The 26,533-nt window shown below is 40.2% G+C and overlaps 1 protein-coding gene across 6 annotated transcripts in view; it reads right to left on the reverse strand.

The window, feature by feature from the left end:
* IQSEC1 (IQ motif and Sec7 domain ArfGEF 1) overlaps positions 1-26,533 on the reverse strand; it is a 354,372-nt gene that overhangs the window by 194,406 nt on the left and 133,433 nt on the right. For 4 of the 6 annotated variants that reach the window (XM_037384100.1, XM_037384101.1, XM_037384109.1 and 1 more), the window contains exon 3: positions 318-407. The exons of the other annotated variants lie outside the window; for them this stretch is intronic. In XM_037384100.1, coding sequence (XP_037239997.1) covers positions 318-407 — 90 coding nt within the window. The remainder of the gene's footprint in view (positions 1-317; positions 408-26,533) is intronic. 6 annotated transcript variants of the gene reach the window in all.

The following is a 26,533-nucleotide window of genomic DNA, read 5'->3' on the forward strand; positions in this document are numbered from 1 at the left end:
CATCACAGACAGAATTCGTAGCATCCTGCATTGCTTCTTGTATGCAAAGTGGGGCTTTCTGTTATTTTTTTTCACTGCTAAACATAGACTTATTCACTTTATTAAGTTAAATGTTTAAATACCCATAAGCATAAACACAATCATCATGTATACATTTCTAATATACAAATCATTCATTTGCCAAAAAGGTAACACCCTGAAAATGGTTCGTGGAAAGAAACCTACCAAACAATAAACTGATCACTACTCCCACTTCTGGAATCCTCAACACAGATATCAGAGACGTGATGACAGATGAAGAAGGAAAAGGTACTCACAAATAACACCTTCTGCAAGCCATCCTTGAATGTGTTGTGGATTTGGAATTTATATTTTCTTTCACGCAATCTGAGGTAGAAAAGCTCTTTCTTAAGGAAAAAAAAATAAAAATCACATGAACAGCTTTTGCATGCTCATTCAAGATCAGCCACGGTGAAACATCACAGATAAGTAAGCTGGTGATGTAACCAGCATCAAACGCTGCATCAGATAAACCCAAAGGCTCTACAGGGTTATATTTTGCAAAGCCAAAAGGTTTTTCCCGGAGAGGAGGTTTAGCAAGCATAAACCAGCCACACTGTTTTCACATTCCTGGTGGGCTTGCTTTCTGCTTCCAGAAGTCACAAATCTGTATTTATTGTTAAACTTCTTCACAAGAAAAAACAATATGCTTTCTCATTTGATGTTTAGGCTGCAATATAAAAGCACCAAATGTTGCGGTTTTGAATGCACCATCTCTGTACGAACACTGTAGTACAGTCCAAACCAAGAAAAGGCCATTGGTCCTTTTATCTCCATGGTAACAGCAGCATCTGTGAAGACGAACCGTATTCCCTCTTCACTGCGAAGTCAATTTATAGTCACATACTATGACAAACTGATAAGACAGCAAAGCTAATCAGCAGCTAGGAGAAACAGTATGAGATTAAGCTCCTGTTCAAGAGAATACTGTTTTGTATATAGTATTTCTCATATAAAAGTTACAGAATGAATAACCAAACCAAGCTGTTCCAGGTTGGGAATTTGTGAACCTCCCAGTTTAGCTCAGAAGGATAGTGGCTGAATGTTTTATAGAATTAGTTTCTTGTTTATATCTCCAGTTACACCCTGTTAATAAACAGGTAGAGAGTATAAAACAAAGCTATTCTTTGAAAAAAAACCCCAAAAAACCCAAACCAAAACAACAAGAACAAACAAACAAACCAAACGGCTGTTATTTAAATATTACCTTTTCCCTTCAAAAGACTTGTCACATCATTAATAAAAACAGCAGAGTGAGAAGTTTCACAACTCTACAAACTATTGCCCTCCTGTGTCCCCTCTCTCCCCTTCTGAGCACCGTCAGTGGTGCAAACGTGTCAGCAGCACCATGCTTGTGCACTAACAGTCTGTCTCCAGGGGAATGACCATATGCACAGGCTTTATGAGTCACCTAATCTTGCTTTTATTTTATTCCTGTCCATAGCGGTCCTTTGTAAAAACCAAAATCAAACAAATCACAACAACCACGAAACCCCTCACAATAAAAACCCAAGAAACAAAAATCACACTACAAAAATTTCATTTTTTCCTCCCCTTCCCTGCTTCTTGCCCCACACCAATGCCTAGCACTCAGGCCTCACAGTATCAAGACAGCCAAACTTCCTCCCTTGCTTCATGAATCAATATAATGACCATCTGCTTGCATTATTAAGTTAAATATATACCAGAACACACTGATGAGGGCAGCTCATTTGTCGTGGTCAAGTGATCAGTTCATAGCTGTTTCATGGCCAGTTGTAATATTTCCAGAATAAGAGAGCAGGTGGTCAGCCAAATGCTACTTATCACAGCATCACCTATGAAATTCCCCAGGCTAAAGAGAAGCATGAACTGTCACAGACGCTGCTAAATAATGTAAACTTTCAAAAAAAAAAAAAGTGGCAAGGCAGGAGTTATTGACTATCTTTGGTCCAAACTGATTTGCAAATGAGTATACTCTGTGCCAAAATACCCTAAGGTGCTCCCTTTTGGTCAGTCATCTGCCTGAAGTTAAAGTTACATCTACAACCTCCTGTTTACACCTGCTTACTGGCCATACTAATTCCTGCTACACTGGAAACCAATGTAAGAATTTCATCTAGCAGACATACACCTATGTTTACCTGTTCAGCTTCACTTTCCATCCTGACAAATGTAAAATTGATCATTTGTAGAACTGTCAGGGTAGCCACAGCCCTGCAGTCTTTATATGCTTTAGTGTTACAGCAGTGCAATGGGAACCCTTAACTAGCGGAGGCAAAAGCCCCAAAATTCTCCACCATCCCCCCCCCAAACCAGTCTGTAATGCTTATGTACTGTGTCAACAGGTCTCAAGCAGCATTCATTTTAAGACAGCTGCATCTAAACACACACTTGATGCAGCACAGCCCCACACAGCAGAAAGCGACCTACACAGAATCCGGCCTAATGGGGCAAGTCCGAAATAGCTTTGTTTATTTCATTCACAAAACCTTTGCTGTGAGCTTGATCCTGTAACTCCAACTCGCGTGGCCTCACGGCAAGGATCAGACAGCTCAGCAAAACACCCCCATTCCACAGCGAAGGCCTGATGCGAAGCATCCATACCTTGAAACACATATACAACACTGCAAGCCATTAACCTGATTACTTGGTATCTGTTAACTCAGGAAGCTAAATATCTTTTCCACAACTTAAGATAATTCAGTGAAATACAGATTTAAGACAAGTGAGTTTCCCATTGCACTGAAGACAGCCTACAAGTATCCTCTGCTCCAGAGAAGCTTTATAATGATTCAAATATTGCCTCATGTTTAACAGATACAAAATACAGAGCACTGAAGAAATAGTATAATTTTAGAAGGTGATTGAGTATTGTGAATTTGCACATCTCAGCCAAAGCCCTCTAAGAGGCATCAATTCATCACACAGATAAATGCCTGCTAAGAAAATAAAAACATTCCATAAAGAGTCCCATAAAACAGCTTTCCAACCTATTGTAAAGTCAAGCAGCTTAAGCACCACTGGTGTATGAGGAAGAGAATATACAGTCTTGTCAGCTTGGTCTGATTCTTCTGTTTTTAAATTCAGTCTCTGCAGATGGCTGGCAGCACAGTGAATACGGCTGAATGAGAGGCGAAGAGTAAGTTACAAAGGTATTCAGTAAGGTGCTCTCTGAATGACCATCGATCCAGTCAAAGAGGAAACCCTTTGGTCAGGTAACTGGATCTACTAGTCCTGTGAAACAGTTAATCATTTAAGCTATTTTTTGAAAAGCACAGTTTTGAGGGACATGAAAAACAAGACCGACAAGTCAAATCAATAAGCCAAAGCAAACTGCAAAAGAAAGATGGATTGTCTAGAATCCAGCACTACTAATGCTACAGGAAGGCTCTCGGCTGCTGCGTGTGCGCTGAGTTCTGTCGCCACACAGGCTCAGAACTGATGCCCACTGCTCATTCACTGAGGCTTCCTACAGGAAGGTACTATAGTACCAACGTATCCAAAAGCAGTAACCCAGCCTGCAGGTCGGTATATGAAAGATGCACAAGTAATTGAAAAGCTGTACCTCCGTATTCTGTAATGAATGTCACAGAAATTTTAATTTTAGGCAGGATAATAGTCACGAAGCTTTTATAGTGCATAGCATTTTCTTGTGTGTTCGGTACAAGTTTTCAGTTTGGTTCTGGTTTTTGTTTTGAGGTGTCCAAATACAATGAAAATTAAAAAACCCCACACTATCTGGCTCTAAACTCATCTGAGCTCTTACTGTTTTACTCAAGGTAACAGGCTAACTTGCATAGTTTATGTTAAGCATGTGCTCAAGCTGCTGTTTGAGCCAACATATCTTTAGTTCACCATCTTCCTCCGTTCTCCCCTAAAACAATATGAAGTTTGCCTGATGAGTAAGCATAGGATAAAGTCTGGCCACGTTTGTATCTCAGCAGAATGAATTAAAATGTTTTGCAGTTGATTGAATACTACAAAGTGAAAAGTTAGTAACCGCACAAGGCTATTTAGCCTTAGCATTTGAAGTAGAAGAAAGGCTTTCCTTTCTAAAAAAAAAATATAGTAAGTAGGGCAGAATTGGGAACACCAGGGTTGCAGTTTTCCCTAGCTTTACAAAGTCTACTCAGCAAGATACTTGTACAGTATGTTACTCAATGCCACTATATGCAAAGACATAGACAGAAGATACCCAAATCATTACCCCAATAAGTTTGCAATCTAGAAGTATTAAATACAAAGGCTCTGATCCCACTGAAATGACTGGAAAGAACTCCCACGGGCTTCAGCAGGGGCAGCATGTCACAATAAGCAATCAGTTCTACCAAGTCCTACCTACGTTAATGACCTGCCAACATCAATAACCAGCACCACCAGTGAACTGCCTCTAAAAACTACTTTTCTCTGCTGAGATTTCTGTTCCTTCCATTACGGCAAGAAATAAAGAGATCATCTGAGCAACATCACACAATATCATATAGGACAGCTTCTGCAGGATCACCGCAACTTAGGCACTGCAATTCATATACCAGATGACATTTACAAACCAAAATCACTCCCTACTGCTTGCTGGCTTGTTTGGTTTAAATTAAGGCCTGAATTTTTCTTGAATGTTTTGGGATATACTACTAGGCAAAGCCATTTGTTACCATTTATTGTATTTTCATGCTTATTATTAACATGTTGAGCTCTGCGTGATTAAGATGCTTAGCTATTTATTCATTTGAGAAAACCAGAGCAAACCAGGCTTGCGGTTGAAGTTAAAAGTGAAGTCACATGGGATAAAGCACACATCCCTCACCCTGCCCCCATGAGGCCTTGACCTATCTTCTCAAATACATAACCAGCATGCTCCAAATATGAAAAGAATAACTATCAGAACCATTTTAAAACTTCATGTTGATATCACAAGTGTGACTAGGAGCAGCTGTGTTGCATGCTATTACCATGATCAGCTTTTTTTGCTCTACAGTGGTGTTTAATGACAGTCTCCAACCCTTTGTTTCAAAGATCCCCCAATTTTTTTTCAAAAATTTTCTCTCAGTGGACTAAACAGTTTGATACATTTTTCTACTTGCATCATTATCGCTGCCCCAAAAGCGAGTTTATCATTTTAAGACCAATTAGTAAATATGGACATCCAGGACATTCTCTAAACATCGGGGTCAAGAAGTATGTCTATGGCCTCAGAATGATACTTACAGAGTACACAGAGCCTGATCTGGACAGAGTTCAGTGCCCTTACGCCGTTACAGTGCCAGCGTCCCTGGGAGCCCTGGAATAGGGGGCTGTGCCGGGGCTGCCAGCAGCTGCGGTTCACCTGCCTGCCACGTCTCCACACGGTGCCACGAGCCCAGCGTCAGCACTGGCACGTAACGGAGCACTTGGCTCTCGCGCTATAACTACGGGAGCGAGCATTACAGTCCACTGTCCCTCAGGAATGATTAACAGCATCGCATCCCAGCTGACGATCATCGCCTGGGAGATACGCACCGCACACCTCTCCCTGCCCTGCTCCTGCTTCGTTTGTGTTGAAATGGAAGTTTAACCTACCCGGTACCAACACGTGCCACATCCTTAAAGTTTGTTACTATGAACTTAAGAAGAAAAAGTACAAAATGGCTTGATGAGAGCATTACCCCTGCGTATGGGGTTGGAGGGGGCAAAGCTGACGACATTTATATAAGCAACCAGTGATCTGAGAGACCATATAGATTATTTTTATAGGAAAAATAGCTATTACTGGCCAAAAACTCCCACATGCTCACACTGCCACCTGAGACTGAACCATGCCCGAGAGCCTGGGGCTTGGCCTGTACCTGTGGAGCTTCCCTTTGGCACCAGAGAGCACGGCTGTGCCAGGGACCCACACCGTGCCCGAGGATGCCACGGCTGAGGCCAGCCACCAGCCCCAGTAATCACCCCAGTGGCCAGAGCCAAACACCGGGCATGGAGGTCAAGGGGTCCATACTGCTGGGGAGGGAGGGAGGAGGAGGAAAGCAAGAGCCACCGCACTCCGGCAGCTGGCCAAGGCCACCTGCCATAAGAACCTAATTCTGTATCGCTTATTGTGCTATGTGCTTGCACTTTTATTACACAAAATGTGACGTCCAAGGAACAGTGGAAAAAAACCTGGCTACAATAGAGATGCTGTGGTTCTCGGCATAGTAAGGGAAGGATAAACCACTGCGTTTTGTTTTCCTGCAAGCAGGTGCTGCCCCTCTGTGAAACATTAGCTGAGTATTGTCACACTGATCAAATATGCACGCTCAAAGCAAAAATAAACATTTGTAAAAGGACTGCCAAAAATTTATTATGTCACAGTACAGTATTTTCATTCTCAATCACATTTTGAAATATTTTTCATGAATGAATGTAGCTCTATTCTGAAGCCTCTGAATTTTTTTCCCTACTATTTATTTTAGTAACATGCCCAAAGGTTTCATAGGAAGCTGCCTCTGATTTTCAGCTTGGTTGTTACTGATCAGTTGACACACATTTGCTTGTATTTCCTTTGCAATACTCATTTTATCCCTGTGTGTTCAGAACTTTATACACAGGTGCTGATGCATTGATCTATTTTATCATATATACTCTCCATGTACACTTAATGTAGTTAGAAAAAGTTATTTAATCTAATACTTCTCCCTGCTAGCGTTTGCCATTCAGCTTCAGAGGCAAGTAAATGGTACTTCATGCCAAACAGCCAAAATTATTTCCAAGTTAAAGAACAAAGCCAAGCAGCCCCCTCTTTCCCACTACATCTCTTTCATTTCAATAACTAGTTTACTTAATTTCTCCAAGCTTGTCCATTTCCTACGGAAGTTAAACTTGTTTCTATCATCTCACTGAAACGACTTGCTTTGCCTCGGACCCTATCTCCCTCTCTCAGAAACAAACATGGACTAAATCCCAGCAGCTTCTCTCCCGTCATTGGCTTTTCTGGAAAGTCCTTGCTCTTCATCAAAATGAAGCCCCAGCTCAGCATCAGGTCACTAGCTGCTGCATTCATTTACTGGCTCTCATCACAAAACCACTGCAAGTATTAACTGTTACTGGCAGCAAAATACAGTTGTGGAAAAATCTGTATATTATTACTCACAATAAATTATTTTTCTATTTGTACACTAGTATTACTATTAAAAGTGTGCTTTGTTTTCTGTTAAGCAACTAAAGCCCCAACTGCTTCCTTTTAAGTTCTGCTTAAGAACACTGCTAACACAAGGCTCTAAAATAACTATACCTCCTCCCGCTATGCAAAACAACTCTTTGTAAAAGGAAGCCAACAAAACAAAAAAAATCTATCCTACCCAAATTAAAATACTTTCACAAACCTTCAGTCAGCCCTAATTCATACTTCCCCTTAAAAAGCTTTGTATCAACAAAACTTTATTAAAACTGGTTTATTTGGCTACAGACACACATTCGCATGGTAAGTGGCTCTCAATACCCTTGTGGAATCTTGTTTTGTGCCACTTTTGCCCTCTTCCTTGGTGTGAAAACTATTCAAACTCCCTTGCATTGCATGTGACTCTGGAAAAAGGATCATCTTTCTTTAAAGTAACGTGAACCCTCACTCAACAGATTGGCATATTTTAAGTATTAACATATCCAAGTTCTTTAGGCACTTAATATGCCCACAAGGGATTACAAACATTTTATCTGCCATGCATTTTTTTTCTGCTTACCTTTCCAAGGGTTTTGCTTGTTTGTTTGTGAAGAAATGCAGAGGAATGCCAATATATTCAATACCCAATTTTTCCTGTGCACATACATTTGATACATTTTCATTTCAACTATACAATTCTGTTTCTTTCACTGTAGCAAACACAATTAAGTGCAAGAGATCGTGTGTACTGTGGAAAAAGCCAGGTGAATAGTACCATCCTCCCCCAAGATACAGCGTTGGCAGAGTAGAACTTCCCTTTGCACAAAACACAGCAGAACAGTTTGTTTTCTTTCTCATGACACTCGCCCATGCCAAGGATAGCAGCTAATGGCTGCAGCAGCAGTTTTCAGGCTGAGAGGGTCTGTGCCCCCAGGCAGGTCACAGGATTGCATGGGCTTTGCCCCTGTGCACACCATCAGGCAGAGGGGACCATACACTTCTGCGTCTGCTGAAGTCCCTACTTGAAGCACTTACTTCACAAGAGGCTCAGCAGACCCTGGAGTGAGATTTATATTTATAAATCAGGATGCGTGTGTGGCTTGTTACAGTAACTATGTTCCCTGCCATGTCTAGGGCACGGCACAATCCTTAACAAGGTAAGAAAGCTTAACTCCATTCACTCCATAGGATACGTATTTCCAGCTCAAGGTTGTTCGTGACATGGAAGGATATCTGCTGAAGAGCAAGAGGTGGCATAGAATCTGCAAAACACTAATTAGCCAGAAACATTTCAGAAGACCCAGAGTTAACAGCATCTGTGCTGCTTCTACCCACTTCTAACAGACACAATGATGCTTGAACTACAAAGCAAAAGATGTATTAAAAATCACAAAAGCTTAAAAAAACTCAGTGACTACCTGCCCCACTAAAATAACTCTTTGTCTATGTATTTTTCATTAGAACATTTCATTTCAGAAGTGAAACCTCTAGAAATGTTACTATGGTGCTGTTGACAACAGAAGAAACCGGTTTGAAAATTGACTTCCAGGTTTTCATGTCATCCTGCATTGGCAAAATTTTGTGATGAAGAAATTCATACAGAGATATAGTGTGCTCAGATCTGTCACCAGCTATTGCTTTTATATTGAAATAAGAGACGCAGGTACTCTGAACGCAAAGTACAAATTTCCTTCATCTTTGTATGAGACATCCTGAAGTCAGCTTATTCGGGTAACACTGCTATTTTCAATAACTATCAGTTATCCTCTGCTAACAGCTGAAGAGAACAGTTCTCACATAGCCACACCGTACCACGAAGTGCAAACTCACAACCGGTACTTAGGGCTTCAACACAGCCCTGGACGTGATACACATTTACACCATTAAGTAGCACTGCTGGTTTTGTGGTGCAGTTTTCTTGTTTGGTTGGGTTTGACATCTTAGGTTTAACACATCTTATAACATCATTAGACATTTAATTGCCAGAAGCTCCATGGTCTCTGGCAGAAAAATCAAAACTTCAGAGTAATAATTTTTAATAGCTAAAGACTACCCCAGAGTAAGTATTTACATGACAAATTAGCGAAGAAAAATCGGTCTGCAAAATTAAACCACTAAAATTCCATTAAGCAGCACTCTGTAATATCCTACAGACTTGATTACTCCCTGAACACAGAATGTGAGATTAACATTAGGTTTACACAATTTTATATGTTAAATTATTTGAACAGCTCGAAACTACTGCAGAGCCTTTGGGCCACATGACCAGGATAGAACTTAGATAACATAATAAATGACTTATTTTCAGTGCTGAAAATCCATCTTTGAACTGTGAAGAAGTAGAATAGCTTGGTGAAAATTTTTGAAAACCTGATCGTAGAATCCCACAATTTCAACCACATGCCACTCCTTTCTGCTTCCCCCATCCATCTTTTTATGTCATATATATTCTTGACACACACGGCAAGAAGTACTGTATCAGCTGAGGGCTTATCTGATTTTTGAGCAGGTTCTTTTCCAAATATCAGACTTAAACCCTACTTGATTGCCCATAATTAGAATTATTACCCCGAGTGAGCATTCTCTGGACGAGTAGCAATTTAAAGACATACTAGACATTTCTAGTCTTTACACAGCTGTGTGTCCCAGCTAAAATTACTGCTTTAAAAATGAAACAAAGCACTGTCAAGCAATTTTTTGCAGCATTGCAAACTTCAAGATTTTACTTGAGATTAAGTTTCTGATTTTGTGTCCTTTCTTCATTATTAAGAGGAAAACTTCAAAGCCTACAAAATGCTTGGAACAGTCCTCTGTAACTGTGGAAATATTTACGCCAGATACTTCACCAGACAATACCCTAACTGTCCAAAACTTAAAAACTTCAAATATGCCATGAACGAAGAACAAATATGGAAGAAAGTCCATAAAGTTACAGGCTTGAGTATAACTGAACAGCAGATCAAAACACTTAGGAAAAATCCAGGACCAAACTATTTCAGATGCACAAAATCTGAGCAGCAGCAGGAATACCTGGAACAGAGCCTAGAAACAGTTGCAGGCATGGACTAAGTACAGTATTTTGGCCTGAGTCACTCTTCTGGGCTTCCTGATATCAGGTCACAGCTGCTGTCCTCTTTAATAAAATAATACATTGCTAATGAATCACACTGTAATAGGTATTTGAAAAGCAGTTTTGTTTCTTCAAGACCGGGATGTGTTTTAAATTGCGAGTTTTAATTGGACATATATTTCTTCACTTATTAATTACTTAAGTACAAAATGTTTGTTCAGATCCAGTCCTTCATCTTTTGGACAATGGAGCTGAAAACGCAAAAGCCAGGAAAAAATCTGCTGCATGCACCTTCTAGTATCCGAGGTGATGCACACACAACAGTAAATACGTATCAGCAGATGAATGAATACTAATGAGCAGAATGTAATTAATGCCTACACGTCTCCTGGTCTCTAAGTAAAACCATATCTGTCACCATAAGATATTTTACAAACATTAGCAAACTAATGGGCAATGTAATACATCATCTGAGATAAGGAAGTGCCTGTCTATAGCTCAGGATATCACAATTCATTAGAACCTGCAGATGTTTTTATTTAATACATATTTCTGACGTAACTCAGAATTACAGTCAGTGACCTAACTAATCCAGGGTATCTTCTCAGAAAAGCATTCATTCTGGGCTACAGAAATAAGAGTTCAGAAGTATTTCCTACATCCTTTGTTCCTATTAATCAAGCATTTTATTTCTAGCTTTAAACTGTTGACTGCAGCTGCTATTCAGTGGTTCTTGTATAACACACTGACATTACCGTTATTTGCTTCATCTTTTCTACATAAAAATGAGCAGGCATCTCATTATTATCTCTTAGCATTCATTTACTGTGAAGGCATTGTAAATATTTTGTTCTTAATTGTTAATAAAAATCCAGCTTAAGTGTTTTAGATGGAGGAAAAATTGCAAATTAATGGTCATTTAATTATTTTGGCAACTAGACCCATGGCAGATTTCACAATAAGGGGCTGAGACTCAATTTTAGTAACAAGCCTAGTTAGAGTATTTGCCCCAGAAATATTAGCCAGATGTTCTGTGAATCAATTATGTTAATTAAACAGGCAAGAATGAAGACAACTGATGTCAATAAACATGTCAATATGTTAATAAAGACAACAATGCCACCTCTCTCCCCAGGGTAAATATAAACAAAAAATCTAGCTGGATATTTCACGGATGCATTGCTGACTGAAGCAGTAAGTTACCGCAGTTACAACAGCAAGCATATAATTTACATTCACTACAAGCTTATAGAGAACCTGAGGAGGTAATAAAGAAATCCCAGCTGAGTTCCTGAGCCATGGGTGTTCACGGCTGTGGTAATCCCACTCCCCAGAAATGCCAGGGAGCACCTGGCTGCAAAACTATTATTGTAGTCTAGCTGCGTTTGGGAAACGACAGTGGTGGACTTTGCAAAGCAAGAACATACAGAGCTGTATCATAAGGCTTGTTCGTTTGGGTTTTTTACCCTCCCTTTTTTGATCAGCTGTAGTACTACCATACTACTGCTTCACAGATCATCCCAACGTGACCAAGCAGGATAAGGCTATGTGCGGCACCCACAGCGGCAAGAACGGGGTGAGCTGGCTGTATTGAACTCTGAGTCACAGACCACATCAGCCTATTCAGGGGCAAGAAAGATTGCCAGCCTGCCTGCCCATTGCCTGCATTCACACCTCAGGGGGCTGCAGCAGCTCCTGGCACTACAGAGATAACAGCCCATGGCTAAAAACATGGGATCTGCAAAGGAGCCCTGCCCTGGCCTGGGGTCAGTGCTATAAAGCAGTCTGCGTCAAAGCCTGCACTCCTGTGCCAGCAGTGACACGTTACCCTTGACATCTCCAGTGTCATGTGTTTTATTTATTAGTTTTTAAAACGTACGTTCAACTTAAAGGAAGGTCAAGAAAGGGTTTTTCAAAAATATTCAGTAGTTTTGAGAATGTGAAAGTGAATACCAGTTTGATGATGTTTGGTGAGGTAGGGTCCATCAACTCGATTTCAAATAAGAACATTTCAGTGAAGTGATCAATGCTGAAAAAATGGAGGAAGAGAACAGTTCATGGCAAGCGTACACTTAAAGTTATAACTTACAGAAGGTGAGCAAGGCATTATCCAGAGCAGATTTCTCGGGAGAGAAAGACCTGTCAATCAATACAAAGCACACCTATAGAACCACTGCAAAAGGCAATAAAACTTCTGGAGCCAACTGCACATGAAAAAGCATCCATCGTATTCCCCTCATCTGTTACAAAAAGCAAAGGGTTCAGGTATTTCAAATGTCTGCAGCTTCACAGGCATATCTGCAGGATTACAGCAGATTTAGGATAGGAATTTTGTGACAATTTTAAAACAATGGAAGCTTAAAAAAAAATCCACATGTATTGCCTTAAATGTTCAAAAGCACCAGTATTCAAAGCATGTTATTATTCCTTACATTATCCTGAAGCCGCCTAGATGATTTGAGATGAGTCAGGATTAGCATAAGAATCCAAATAACAGCTTCACAGTTTGCTCTATTCAGAGGCCTGAATAACAAACCCACAGAACTCTAGTTTGCAACATCAATCAAAATACCTTTCACCCAAGTGGCAATCCCACATCCCAGCAACATCCAACAAGCAAGGCTTCCTCCTCTTCCTCCTGGCTCAGCATTTGCTTTTCTGTTTAATATATGCCTCAACTTCGCACAGCAGAGAACTAATAAAGCACTTCTAAGTGGAGAGACAAGGTGACACCTCATGCAGGAGCTCAAATCCAAAGGCCATCAGGTCTCAGAAGTCTCTTTTCATGAGCATTTCCACTAGTACATACTAATATGCTTAAAAAAAAATAATAAATGAACCAAAACCTTTTTGGCTGCGAGTCAGGTCAAATTGTATAGAACTGTGGGCAGGGGTAACTGTTTCAAGACTCTCTTCTTTTCCTCACCATAACACCACCAGCACAGGATTCCTTTTGCTACCCTTCTCTCTCTTGCCCAACTTTTGTTCATTTTTATAACACAAATTCTGATTTGGACAATGTAACTAGGTAAACCACATCTCCCAGTACTACCCTGAAACACAATTTGTTTTTCCACAGCCCCTCAGTTTATAATAAGCTTAGTTCTAAAAAGAGCATGCAGACGTGCGCGCAGGTTCTCTGGTGCTTCTAATATGTCTACAGGCAGAGATTAGATACGGTATTTTCTTTGGTGAATTAAGAGTAAATGAAAAAATCAAGTATCCATCCTCTCAAGGTTCTTTTGCAAAAGCCTTAACAAATAAAATACCGGTATGTGTGCAGTGCAGAGCATGGAAGACAACTGTATTCAAGTTTGCACACAGAAAATTCATTTGCCCACAAGGACTACAGAATACATACTCGAGACACAAAGAAACCCCTCTCATACCATTTGCCAGTTCTCTTTTCTGGCAGCAGATGTTGTGGACTTGGCCAGGGTCCCTCAATGCAGCAGAGGCATCAGGCTGGTGAAACAGCTGCTCTCGCAGGCAGAAGGAGTAGCTGGGCAGCTTCTCCTCTGAGAGGCTTTCAGAAGCCAGCTACTATCTAAGCGTGCCTGTTTGAGAGCAGCTGTATTGGATACTAACGACCTTGGGAATGTGTGTCATTGAAGTTGAGCTCTGCTAGAAGAATCCTAAAAACCTCTACACTTTTTTTTTTTTTTAGGACAACCTATTGCATCTCTTATTCGTACTTCAGTTATAAATATTAAAAGGCAGACGCTTCAGGAATTTAAATGACCTTTCAGACCAACACAAACAAATACAACAGCCCCTAGCAAGTGCCTGTTGTTAAATCCACGGAAACGGGTCATTTTCACAGGACAGCTTCAGCAGACTTTTGCATTTCACGTTGAGATTTGACATATTGAGCAGCTCAGCCAAGGGCAACATCTTCGAAAGTTTAAAGGAACAGGGTCAAGTCATGGAACATTTTGTTATTACTCTATATGCAGAAATGGTTTGAAACAACTTTAGAAATTCTAATACTACAATTCAGAACGATTAATACCGAAGAAATCCTGAATGTTTATCCCATTTCAATTCTCCTCCACATATAGCAGCTACCAACTTGTTTTGATCGGTACAAGTAATGTAAGAACAACTAATGAGCTGCTGCTGCACTCCTTGTTACTTTTTTCTCCCTGTTTTTGTTTTCTTTTGGGTTACAGGTAAAATATTAGCCACACTAACGTACATCAGTGAAACACTATCTGCCCCTCTGTATTTCAGTATATTTCAAACAAGGTGTCTTTATAGCAATACCAGGTTAATTTTTCAAAAGCAAACTTTTAGTTAGACTCTAGATAGGTGATGTAAGGACAGTCTCTACCGTGAGTTTCATCGTTGAGGAGTAAGTTTCAGCCAGCTCTGGTAGACATGTTAACTGAAAGTGTTTATGCTGATATTTCAGCCTGGGAATGAAGGTGTGCTCCTGGACTAGATGAATTCACACTCAAATGTAGTTCACAAAGCAGTCTGACAGAGGGAAGCATCACTGTGATATGAGTCTCTTGGCATGGACACAAATACAGCGTAGCCAGAGAATGGGTTTATCTTTAATGCTAAGTATATTCATTGCAGTAAGAATAATTAAAAAAAAAAAAAAAAAACCCACCACAAAAAACCCACACACAACAACAAACCAAAAACCCAACAACCACCTGCCTCAACTTCTCTTCGGTTTTTAAAGATTTTGGGAGTTTGGACTATACATGCTTACAGATGGTATATTATTTAAAGTAAAAAGGAACAAGACTTTTAATACTCTGAAGCAGTACCTGCCTTCAATCCTTGAGCCAAACCGCAGCCCTACCATACAGACACCAGCTGAACTCCATCCATTGCTAAGTCATCTAAGCTTGGGCCGATGTTTTCAAGGAGCTGGGCACTGAGCAAAACGGATAGCCAGGCATGCAATCAGTATTTATCCCACAGGAAAGCAAAAGCAATTCAAAAAGGTTTTCTTTATCAATGTTACATTAAATGATTTCTGAAAAAATATCTTACCGGATTTTCAGTTTAGCACACACATCATAACTGTACATTTTCTTAAAGTTTTTTCACAATTTTTAGGGCATAATTAACAACACAATTAGAATATATTACTATAAAGATGTTTATTCAGCTCTTCCTGAAATTCAAAATAAGAACACTTCCAAAGAAATTTTCCACACATAATATGCAGTTCTACGGGAGTATAAACCACAGAAATATTGTAATGAATTCTAATCGTAAAAGCCTCTTGAACATAAGTTTGTCTGAAATGGTTAGTCTCTTTCCCATGCAAATATCTGAAAATAGAACTGCACATTACACAAGAAATTTGTTGTACATTTGTGCAACCATTGTGGATTTCTAGTAAACATCGTTAACAGCAACCACACCACTGAGACACGCTTCAGTTTGACCTTTTGAAAATCTAAGCACAAAATACCATCACGGCGTTTAACTTTATCACCTAATATTGTTTAGGAAAAAAAAAAAAAAAGAAAAAAGAACAAACCTTTTAATTACTCCTTTTTTCCATTTTTAAATACAACATTCTTGAACTTTCTTTTGAACATGGACATAAGAACAAAGGTCTTGGCAAAACAGCGGCTCCTGCGGCGAGCCTACACATGCCTTCCCACCGCCACGCTCAGCAAGGCCTGGTTTGGCCAGCAGAGCCCCAAACAGTTATCTTCAGCTTTGAAGGCTTTCAAGATCTGACTGGTCAAACCCTGAGCAAACTGGTCTGATTTCAGCATTGATCGTGCTTTGAGCAGGAGGTAGGAGCAGATGGCCTCCAAGGTCATTAAACTCAAACAACTGTCTGACTCGGCCATATTCTGATACTTCCCCAGTTTCCAAGACCTTACAGCTCAGTAAGTCCCTTACCACAGGAATGTCTTCAGGGTTAACAAGCCTGGGCAAAAATTTTTCCCATAACCATGTCTTTTGAATCTGTATAAACTCGGCATCAACTAATTTCTGTGCCAGAGCATTGTGAAGTTTTATTTTGCTTTACAGGAAAAAATATACTTCTGCTTCCTTAATCGGCCTTCATTTTCTGCTCAGCAGCTAGGATTACAGAAGACGTTGAATGATTACTCTTACTCCCTCTCCCTATACAACTGCCAACCCTATCGACCTTTTGTGTTCCCTTCCCCCATCCCACCAGCCACCCCTCTCGGGCTGAAGAGCAGTGTAGTTAATCATTCTTTGTACAGAAGCTATTCCTTGGATCATTTCTGATTCCTTTCTCCTTGTCTTTTACCACTCCACTGCAGTACACCAACAGATCAAGACTGATGGGTTTTTTTAAAGAGATGAAGTAAAGAAAAAATTTAGTAAATAGCAACAGCAGCTGCCTTGCCCTGTACAGTAGCCCTTATGGGGGGGGAAAAAAAAGAAAAAAAAAAAAAAAGGAAAAAAGTTTTTCATGGCACTCTCAACTTCTTACTTCCTTTGAGGAGCAGGATCCTTGAAGGCCTATTAATAGTAATGCTGGAAGGAACTTTACCGAGCAGATTATTGGGTTGCAACTTCCAGACATAATCATCTTTGGAGGTTCTCATTGCTTCTCCAGCCACAGAGAACAGTGATGAGGACTAGGGCAATATGCCACCCTTGCTAGTCAAAAGGAAGACAGATGGTACTGGAGGCAGTGATCAAAGTTACAGTAGGTAAATCTGTTCTGTTTTCATAATTGTGGAGGTTGTTAAATGCGCTAGAGGAATTTCAAAAAAGCATGCCTATTAATTCAGATTTTGCAAGCCTCAGTAGAATAGGGCATTTCTGTTATTTCAAAAAAATATTCAAAGATGTTTTCAGTATAAATAAATTAGAATATTCTTCTTGCTGGAAACAGAATTAATTGGCTTCCAGTTTACTTTAACAGTAAACTGGGCACTTCTTGTAACATTTGCTCCAGAAAAATACTAATTTTAGGCTAACTTAAAATGCAACCAAAAATTCAAATCCGGAACTAACTGCAAATACATCAGAAGAACACTAGTTTTCCGACAATGCTAATATTATGATGAATTACACAGCTAGTTGCTAGACATCTGACCACTCGGCGTTACTGAAGAGCTGTACCTATACAATATCGTTTCTTTATGCTACATCTCATGACCCCTAAAAATTAATGAGAGGGGGGAAAAAAAGAAATCTTCCTATTTAGGATTACATTTCAGATAATAATGTGGAGCTGTGGCATACTATATTGCATGCTTTGTCAGAGGAGTCTATTCTTCTGCCTTTGTATGGGCAGAAACTGAGAACGGATACGGTTCAGTAGGCGAATGTTCAACTAAAAGAACTTTAATGTCTTCAAGACAGTCTCAATCTTTCCGTCTTGAAGATTACAAAGATATATGTGGATTGCTCATATAGGACAAAATCAACACTTGCTAAGATTGCTGAAAGAAATCCATGGGAAGAACCAAACCAGCAGGCTCCTGAGATAGCTCAGCAAGCCTGAGAGATCCCATAAAAAGCCTTGTTCAGTGTGTTACAGCGGATGGTGAGCGGAACGAAGGTCACTCCATGAGAGGGAAGGGCAGAGAATAAGAGAGGGTTTTTTTTTCTTTTAAATCAGCACTGCATGCTCTTCCTCCGAGACGTCTGCACGAACTGTAACTTGAAATTAAAATAAAAAGTAAACATTGAAAGAAAGTTTCATCACACAAGGCTAATGGGGTCAGTTTAGGCATAAGTGCCTTTAAACACTTCTCGAGCCCAGTTTGAATTTTAACATATGGGGGTAACAAAGGTATTTTTTATTTTTTTAAGCGAACAGCTACATATCTATACTGATACACCTAAACCCAAGCTGATACTGTTCTGTTGTAGGCATGAACAGCTTCCCGAATGTTTGGTGTACAGCCCGATGCATCCCTTCTCAAATCCTGTTTTAGTGTAAATATTTTCTTAATGCTCTAGCCATACTACTTCAGTACCATCTTGCATGCAAAAAGTCTTTCTGGGGCTGGAACTACATTTACACAGGCACACCCCATCCCTTCCTCCTCCCTAAGTCACACCAGGGTGTCCCCCGTTCAGCAAAGCACAGCCTTTCCATGGGAAGAAAGGCAACGGGATGAGTAAAGGTGGCAGCTATCAAACGTGACATAGTGAGTGCTCTACCTGCTTTAGTTCAGACAAGAATGCTTTTGGCAAAGGAAGGAACTTAAATGCCAAGACTGAGTCATCCATTGTAAGAAGAATACAACATAGACGGACTTGCCAGCAGCTCCCAGTTGATGTCTACTTTCTCAACGTATGGTGAACAATTTGTTTCTAATCCGTGTAGCTTCTCTAGAAGGTATGATTAGCTAAAGGCATGGATGTAAGAGAGGCTTTAAAAAATAAAAAAAAAGGATGACAAGTTATTAAAGTAGGTGGTTCAGACTGTAGCCTTTAATTTAAACTGAAGGTTAGTGTATGTTAAAAAACTGCTATTGTTATGCCATGCCAATAAAGTGAAAAAAACCAGAAGGCTGCTTTTCTTATCCAAGCTAACAGGCATTCCAGTCGCTGATGTGTTGCAACACTATATATTAAAGTGCATTCAATATATGTTGAGTGAGCAGGTCTGCACAAACTTGCAAAATGATTCAACGTGAAATGGCTTAGCATTGTACACAATAAATATATGAATTACCTTGTTGCTATAACGACACGAATTGCCTGGGTGGAAAACCACAGCTGCTGGTGGCTCCTTCACGGGACCTGGCTCTCGCCATACTGTATGTCAGGCAACACGTTGGGGCATTACAGGCCCTGTGGTGGCCAAATGAAGCAAAAGTTCCACCTCTTACCAAGATCAATTTCAAAGTTAATTTTTTTCCTTAGCAGGTGAAGGGAATTAGCTAGCTGCCTCCGGGAAGGCCAGATGGCTAGGAAATACCGGCTACTCACTGCTGAAGAAAAGAATTAGCTTAGACACGATCTCTGCTATATACAGCCAAGTACCTTTCGCTCCTCTGATCAGTGCAATGTATCTCATACGAGTTGTCTTCTGAAACACAATTATCACTAGATTTTATACTGTAGAGCGTAACACCAGGTCTCTGACATGAGTCACTGAAATGACTCAGTTCTCACTTGCTCTTGTTATTCAGACACTGATACAATATGGCACTAGTCTGCCTTATTTTAGGGATATTTATAGAAGCTTGACTCACTGACTAATGAAAGCCACCTTTTTGAAATGAAACATTCATTAACAAGTCTGTGCACAAAATTCTAGCTCAGACACATACCAGAGACACAACGAGGATTTCACTAGTCACATCTGAATCCCTACTCATGATATAAAACTTATTCAGCGTTTCTTCTTAATGAGAAGTATGTAGTTCTACTTCCTCCGGGCCACATCTCTTGATCTGTATTTAGACATTAGAAAAAACTTAAAAGAGTTTTCACTATTCTTCATAACTCCTCCACCACACAGGCACTAGCTATAGAAGCTTTACTGTGGTACTACGATCTATTAACACCATACGTGTTTTAGAATCAACCCCTATCCTAACTTCTTGGAGGCAGGGAAGGTGCATAGGTACGAGCAAATTCAGAATTTATAAACAGAGACAAAAGAATGAGAAATGAATCTGAGACACAAGCTCATACTTCCTTCACTGCTTTCTACCATGAAATACCCAGCTCAGACCGATTTGTAAAACTGACAGGAACACAGTATTTCTCTGCATGGTGTTACAAAACATTTTGCAAACAAACCAACCCCCCAAAAACCCAAAAGAAACCTAAACCAAAAAAAAAAAAAAAAAAGGTATAACCTGCAACACTTTTTTTAGGATCACTTCCTCAACAAAAATAACCCCCATAAGTTGCAAAACAAATACAGTTTAAAAAATTGCTTCTAAATGAAAATTATTTGCTTAACATGCTTATCTATTTATATTCCAAGTGTTGATCTAATTTATTAGAGAATTCCAATGTACCAGGCTGGAGACAAGACTGAAGGGAAAGGCTTCAGAGTTTTCAGTGGCAATAAATTACTCAATTCATAAAATGAAGGGGGCATTCCTTCATGATGTGATCCTTGTTAGAAGAGGTTAACGAAAACTATGATTCCATTTATAGAAAGAGTTTCTATAAATAAAATAATATTGTGAAACAATACAGAATAAGAGGTGAATTAATTGTCTAGATAGAGAAATTTAGTATGATGAATACTGCAGCTGGCTGGCCAGTTTCAAAAATGCTGCCTTTAAGAAGTGCAGTCCCTGCAGATGTGTGTTGCTAGGAGAGAGATTCGCAACCACACACGTAAAAGCTCTCCTACTGTATTACTTAACACTGTCTGGATGCAAAATTAAGCACATTTTTCCTACTAATCTGTGGGAAAACCCCCGTGTATCAAGTGCCAATAGTCACAGCACCAGAATGTTCTCCTACCCAGCTACTGACCCACTCAATGTACAAAACTGAGGCACAAAAAGGTGCTGGAGTTCAGTTTGGGTTTTTTTGGTTTGTTTGTGGTTGTTTTTTCTAAAATGCTCAGAGATGCCCAGCACAAAGACTGCTTTGCAATATCTTTAGTGCTGCCTGCTGCTAGTAGCAAAGAAGGAATGTGGTTTTGGTGGTCACAAAAGTAGAAATGTTTCTTCTACGTGACTCCCACCCTGCTTTCTCCTGCTGCTTTCAGTAAGATCAGATGTGGAAACATTTTATTCTAACAGAATCAATTTATGTACCGAAGTGGCTTTGGAGGTTTTCACAAGTACTTACTTTTCATTACTTAACAGGAAAGTATGAAAATGCCAGACATTTTCAAATCAAAATGAAGCAAACCAGTGAAATCACATTACAGCAGAAGAAAGTTCTGTAACTGGTACCGGAGATAATGAATAAAAGAGATGCAGCTTCTCAGGAGAGTCAGGGAACTGCTGAAGTGTTGATTTTTCTTTTTCCTTCATCTTTTCAGTATGAAAAGATGCTCTTAAAGCAGTTATTTCTTTCAGCTGCTTATTGAAGGTTATTCAATCAACCCCATGTTCTTACAGAAGTTAAACAACCTGGCAGGTTTCAGTAATAGACATTTCAGAGAAATATTTCCATCATCTTTTAAGTAAAGCAACCTTTTTTCTAATTAATTAAGAAATTAATTAACATAGTCTATGTGAAATATTTTGTTCCACTAGTAAAAGCTAGATATTCAGCAAAACATCCAAATACAAAGGTTTAAACCCCAGTTTTGTTAACTGAATGTTATTTATAGTGTACATATGTTTCATGATACAAAAGGATCTTATTAAACTTTTACTCTCTTATATGAGGCATCTGCTGAAAGGAGGCAGATGAACAGATCGTTTTATGCTAAAAACAATGTTTCTTGAAGCACCACTCCATTATAAATAACCCTTCTGATGAGTGAGCAGATGAGTCTCTTGTTTGTAGTTCAGGTAAGGCAACACTTTGAATGAAATGATTTTGTCACCCAAGCCATTATTCTTCTTCTATACATGTTCCATGAAGCTTTTGTATTTCATCAAAGCTTAAAAGTGACTAAGTCATCTCAGATAAAGTAATTAGAGGTACCAAGGCTGATGCTCTGGAAATGCCAGGGGGGAGCACATTTTTAATTTAAGGTGGAAGCTGGGGGCTTGGAAGCACGTTTGATTCATGCCGTACCCAGAAGAGGGCAATGTCTTGCTTCGGAAAAGATTTCCTACTCCATTCCCTTTGCTCAGACAGACAAAAAAAAGAAAACTGCATGCAGGAAGGAATAAGTAGCACTATTAGGAAAGTCACAAGCAAATATTCTGAAAGGAAGCTAAGACAGCATGATTCAGATTCATTTGCTCAGTTCCAGCCAGTGTGAGAGCCATCCAGAATAGCAACATTTAACTTCCCACTCACAAGCTAAACGGACAAAATTCACCCGGCATGGAAGTACCTATTTGCTTCTTCTGAGCAGATGACCAGAAAACAACCTACTGAGAGCTAAATCAAAATATAACTTGATGCAAAACATCCTGGAAGTGCAGTTACCCCAGGTCAGGTCCGACACTATCCCAGCACATCATCGTGCCTTCCTGAGGCACTCGCTAAGGCACAGAGAAACAAGGGAATTGTTCCTCCTTTTCGTTACAGACTAATAGGGAAAGGTCAATAGTATCTGGTTTAAAACTCAAAACTTTTTAAAGCAGAATAAGAAGTCCTATGAAGCTCCTCATGGTCAGGTGGAATGAGCCCAGAACATCAACACCGAAGTACCAGTTCAATTAAGCATGTTCATTAGTCTCTCACCATATTTCAGGACCAGTTCGGGCGTTCTCAGACACCCAGAAACATTCGTACCGTTGCAGAAGTGGGCAAGTGAAAATGCTTGTTTTAGAAACACTAAGATCTAATGGACGCTTTTTTTATTAACTATGGTTAGGGAACTTTTAAGTTGATTTGGAAACTGCCGCTTGAAAACGCTGTGAGAAAAAACACCAAGGAAATTAAGGAAAACTACTCTAGTACTTTATAAAGACATTTAGAGATTTAGTCTTTTTTTGAGGTTTCAAGATGAAAGTATTTTCAAAATTCATACAACTACAGAATTCCACCAGTATGTCTAAGCTTCATACTGAAATGAAGAAACCCCAAAACAATGAGAAAACTCCTTTAAACCAGAACCAGCACTGTGAGATCCAAAGGAAGCTGTCCAAACTAAATAAAAAGAAATTACTGCAACAGACTCAGTTTTGATATGAAACAACTGATGGATGGCAATAGCTGTAGTATTAGTCCAATTCATGACTAAGTTTGCAAATGAACCCTTACCCTGCCTTTCCATCATGTGCAGACACTGAGAGGAGCTGGCTCTGTCAGCCAGGATGGTTTGTTCAGGGGTTTTGTTTGGTTTGGGGTGGGGTTTTTTTTTGTTTTCTAGATTTTTGCTGTGTTTTTTCTTGTTTTAAAGAAGAAGCATCAGAAACCATATTCTCAAATGTGCGACTGCAATAAAGAGTTCTGAAAGCTGCCTTGGGACATCACGATTGCTATAACTGCATTATAAAAAAAATCAATCACTTCTCACAGCACAATAAACTACCACAGTGGTGCCGTTGATGCATTTCAAAGGCTGAAAAAAGGGTTGTAGAGTAATGAAGTTAAATTCTTTGAGGTAATAACTTGTTCAGTAAAGGTACAGTCTCCTAAAATGCAGCAAAACTTTACGTTTCGAACATGTAAACTACGCATACGTGAAGTATCCATCTTCATCATCACTCATTTATTTGCAACTGTATAAAGTATTTCACTGTTATATTAAAAAACTTGTTTCCCAGGACAGAGAAAAAGCTATTGTCATTGAAAAGCATCATCAGTATTAGAAGAGAGAGAGATTAACCGGCAAAGGTATGTAAGGGCGAAATGGAAATGGGAAAGTCTTAAATTGGCACAGGCAAGGGGCCTAGTGAGCTCTCCAGCCGGGCTTATGCAAGAGTTTACACAACAACTTCTAAGCTGAACAAGGAAATGAATTTAACAGTTAATCCTTAGGTTGACTTAGTGGATATGAAACAATCCGAGTGAGGTATACCTTGCTTCCTTTCTTTAGAAAAGAACTGTTAATCCATTACCCGTCTCAAAACTGCCTTAAGGCATGCTGCAGTGGTGGCAAACAGCAGTCTCCGACACGCCAGCAGAAAGTATTTACTCACTGAAATTTATAACAAGCATCTACTGATGTTTACATACTCAGACCTCCTATGTTTCTGCCACATCAGTATGTGTATCACAATTCATACTGGGTTCTTATCATTTTATTGCGCCTGTACTGATCGCTGCTTCTACTTATAGAAAGGAAAGTCCCATTTTCCTTCCCCCTATGCTTAACCTACAGGGTTAAAAGTCCCTATTAACCTGTGTGCTGCCTCCTGACAGTGGCGGGGAGCCATAGCTCCTCTTCCATAAAGATCCTCTTGTCTGCTGACTGCAGCGATTAAATCTGGGGGAAGCTGGATCCTATCTCAACCGCTGGCTTCAGCAAGGTGCGTACAACTATTCTGTTAAAGATTCAAAGTACAGAACTTGGAGATAAAGGTACTACACGCAGGCAAACTGACAGATGGCAGCTCGCGCTTGCTTTCTCCCACCCAGCACACAAAAGGCTATCCATTTCACAGCGTGCAAAGTGTTAATTAGTGCCCAGACCCAACGCTGGATCAGAACCACACCAGCAGGGTGCTGGGGACAGCCTTCCCTCAACGGAACTCCCAGCTTCACAAAGCTACGGGTTTCCTAACTCCCTACAACTTCCAAAAAACAAGGGGAGACCAAGAAACATCACAACTGGATTTGGCATTGACACATAGCAGTGCGCACACTGTGTAGGTTTTTTTAAGCATAGGCGTTTTAAGAGGCTGTGACAGCTGGCGGACCGACAGCTCTGGATGCTGTCCCCTGATCCCAGCCACCGGGCAGAGACGCCATCGCTGCGGCCCACCAGCCGTGGCCCGTGCCGCAGAGGGGGCCCTGAGCTGGTACGTGCTGGGGAAGACCCAGGCTGTTCTGTTATAGCTAATTCTGGCAACAATCCTGCCGGTGCCACTTCCCTGCCACCTAAACCAAGACGACTGAGGTCATGTCTCTGTATTCGGGCTTTGGGCTGGTTTTCCAGTTGTCTTACGCAGACCTACGTACCTCACTGACACGAGCTTCAACAGGATTATTGCATACACGCAGTGAGGTATTTCACATCACCAACGCTAACGCACACTAGGATGTAAAAGCCTGCAATTCAGCAAGTTGAATAAGCTTCTTTGTGGTCGCGGACAGAAACTAATGACATTTGAAGCCCACCTTTGCAGCAGCTCCTCATTCCACCAAAGCTACAAGATCAGCCAGACACATGTGGATTAAGCAACAGCATTTTCCAAGGGGGGGAGGTGCAGGTGCGAGGAGGCTGCCTGCCAGCAGCAGCATTGAGCCACGGGGATCACACTGGAGAACAGCAGAGCCTGGCTAGGACTGCTGACCAGGAGGTGCCACAGCCCTTGCAGTCAGGAAAACAGACAGCAGCACAGTTCGCTTCAGCTAATATTTGCACATCTGGAGAGATTACATGAAGAAATGAAACCTAGCACAAAGGGCAACCAAACCATATATTGCTCAAAGCCTATGAGCCGCTACAAGATGTCTTTACGCCCAGGTTTGAGGCTCTGAACATTGATGGATTTGCCGAGTACCCTGGAAGGCATCTCTGCCCAGCACACAAAATCCTGCATCACCTTTGTCCTGCTCATGCTCAAGACCTAGACTGTCATCTAAAATATAAATAATCTTCCTTTTACTATATGCACAGCAAGTCAAGGCAATCAACCAAAGCTGCCAGGTCATCTAAAAGATACCAGTTCCTTGTTACATTTAATGTTTTCCATAAGAGACCATTTCTTTAACAACAGCAAATCACTTCAGTTAGTGCCATCGTCTTAAACTCCAGTTCTACAAAATCTCAGTAGAGCTTCCATATCACTGAATGTAAGTAACTCAGATTCTATCAGTAACTTCAAGTACTTAAATCAACTGAATGAACGTAATGAAGCTGAAGTGTTTACCTAAATGCAGAGTTAGACAATATGAATATTCCTTAGCAGGCTTTCTGTGCACGAAAATAAAAGACAGAGCAAACTGAACAAGAACCGACCTATGATGCACATGGGTGAATGTAAACATATCTGATGTGCTTTGGACATGCCTCAAATATATAGAGCTTCGGCTTCCTGAAATGCCATTTATGAGAGCAATAAGGAAAGGTAAAGAGCAAGGAATTTCATTTAACAGATATCTTCACCACTCTGTTGGGTGCAGCGTTCAGAAGTTTGGAATTCTGACCTAGCTCAACATCCGCTATAACTAGACACCAAAAAAGACAAGAACATACTAATCCCCAAAAGAAATATATCATCTTTTAACAAAAGCATCAATGCTGTATCAAAGCCACTTAAAACCCTATTAGTAGTCCACTGTGTGCAGTGTTTTTACTCATCTCTGGTAACTCAAAATTTCTTCTTACAGGCTGATACACAAAAGAAAAAAAGAAATACCAGAGTGTATGCAAAATACAATAGTTTCTATAGACTCTTTCAAAAAAGAAGCACGAAGCATCCAATAAGCACAACATGTTTCTCCCTATCGATAGATATGCTTTATACAAGTGATTACAAATTGCTTGAAAAAGATTTTAGAGGTGCGGGAGCACTGACCATGTTTTTACATTATGTGCTATAAAGCAGTGTGAAAAGTACAGCTGATCCTGCAATGTTTGTCTCCAATTTTAAGTTTTTTTCCAAGCTGTGCTGGATATG

The sequence above is a fragment of the Falco rusticolus genome, chromosome 4, assembly GCF_015220075.1.
Source record: "Falco rusticolus isolate bFalRus1 chromosome 4, bFalRus1.pri, whole genome shotgun sequence".
NCBI classification, from domain to species: domain Eukaryota; kingdom Metazoa; phylum Chordata; class Aves; order Falconiformes; family Falconidae; genus Falco; species Falco rusticolus.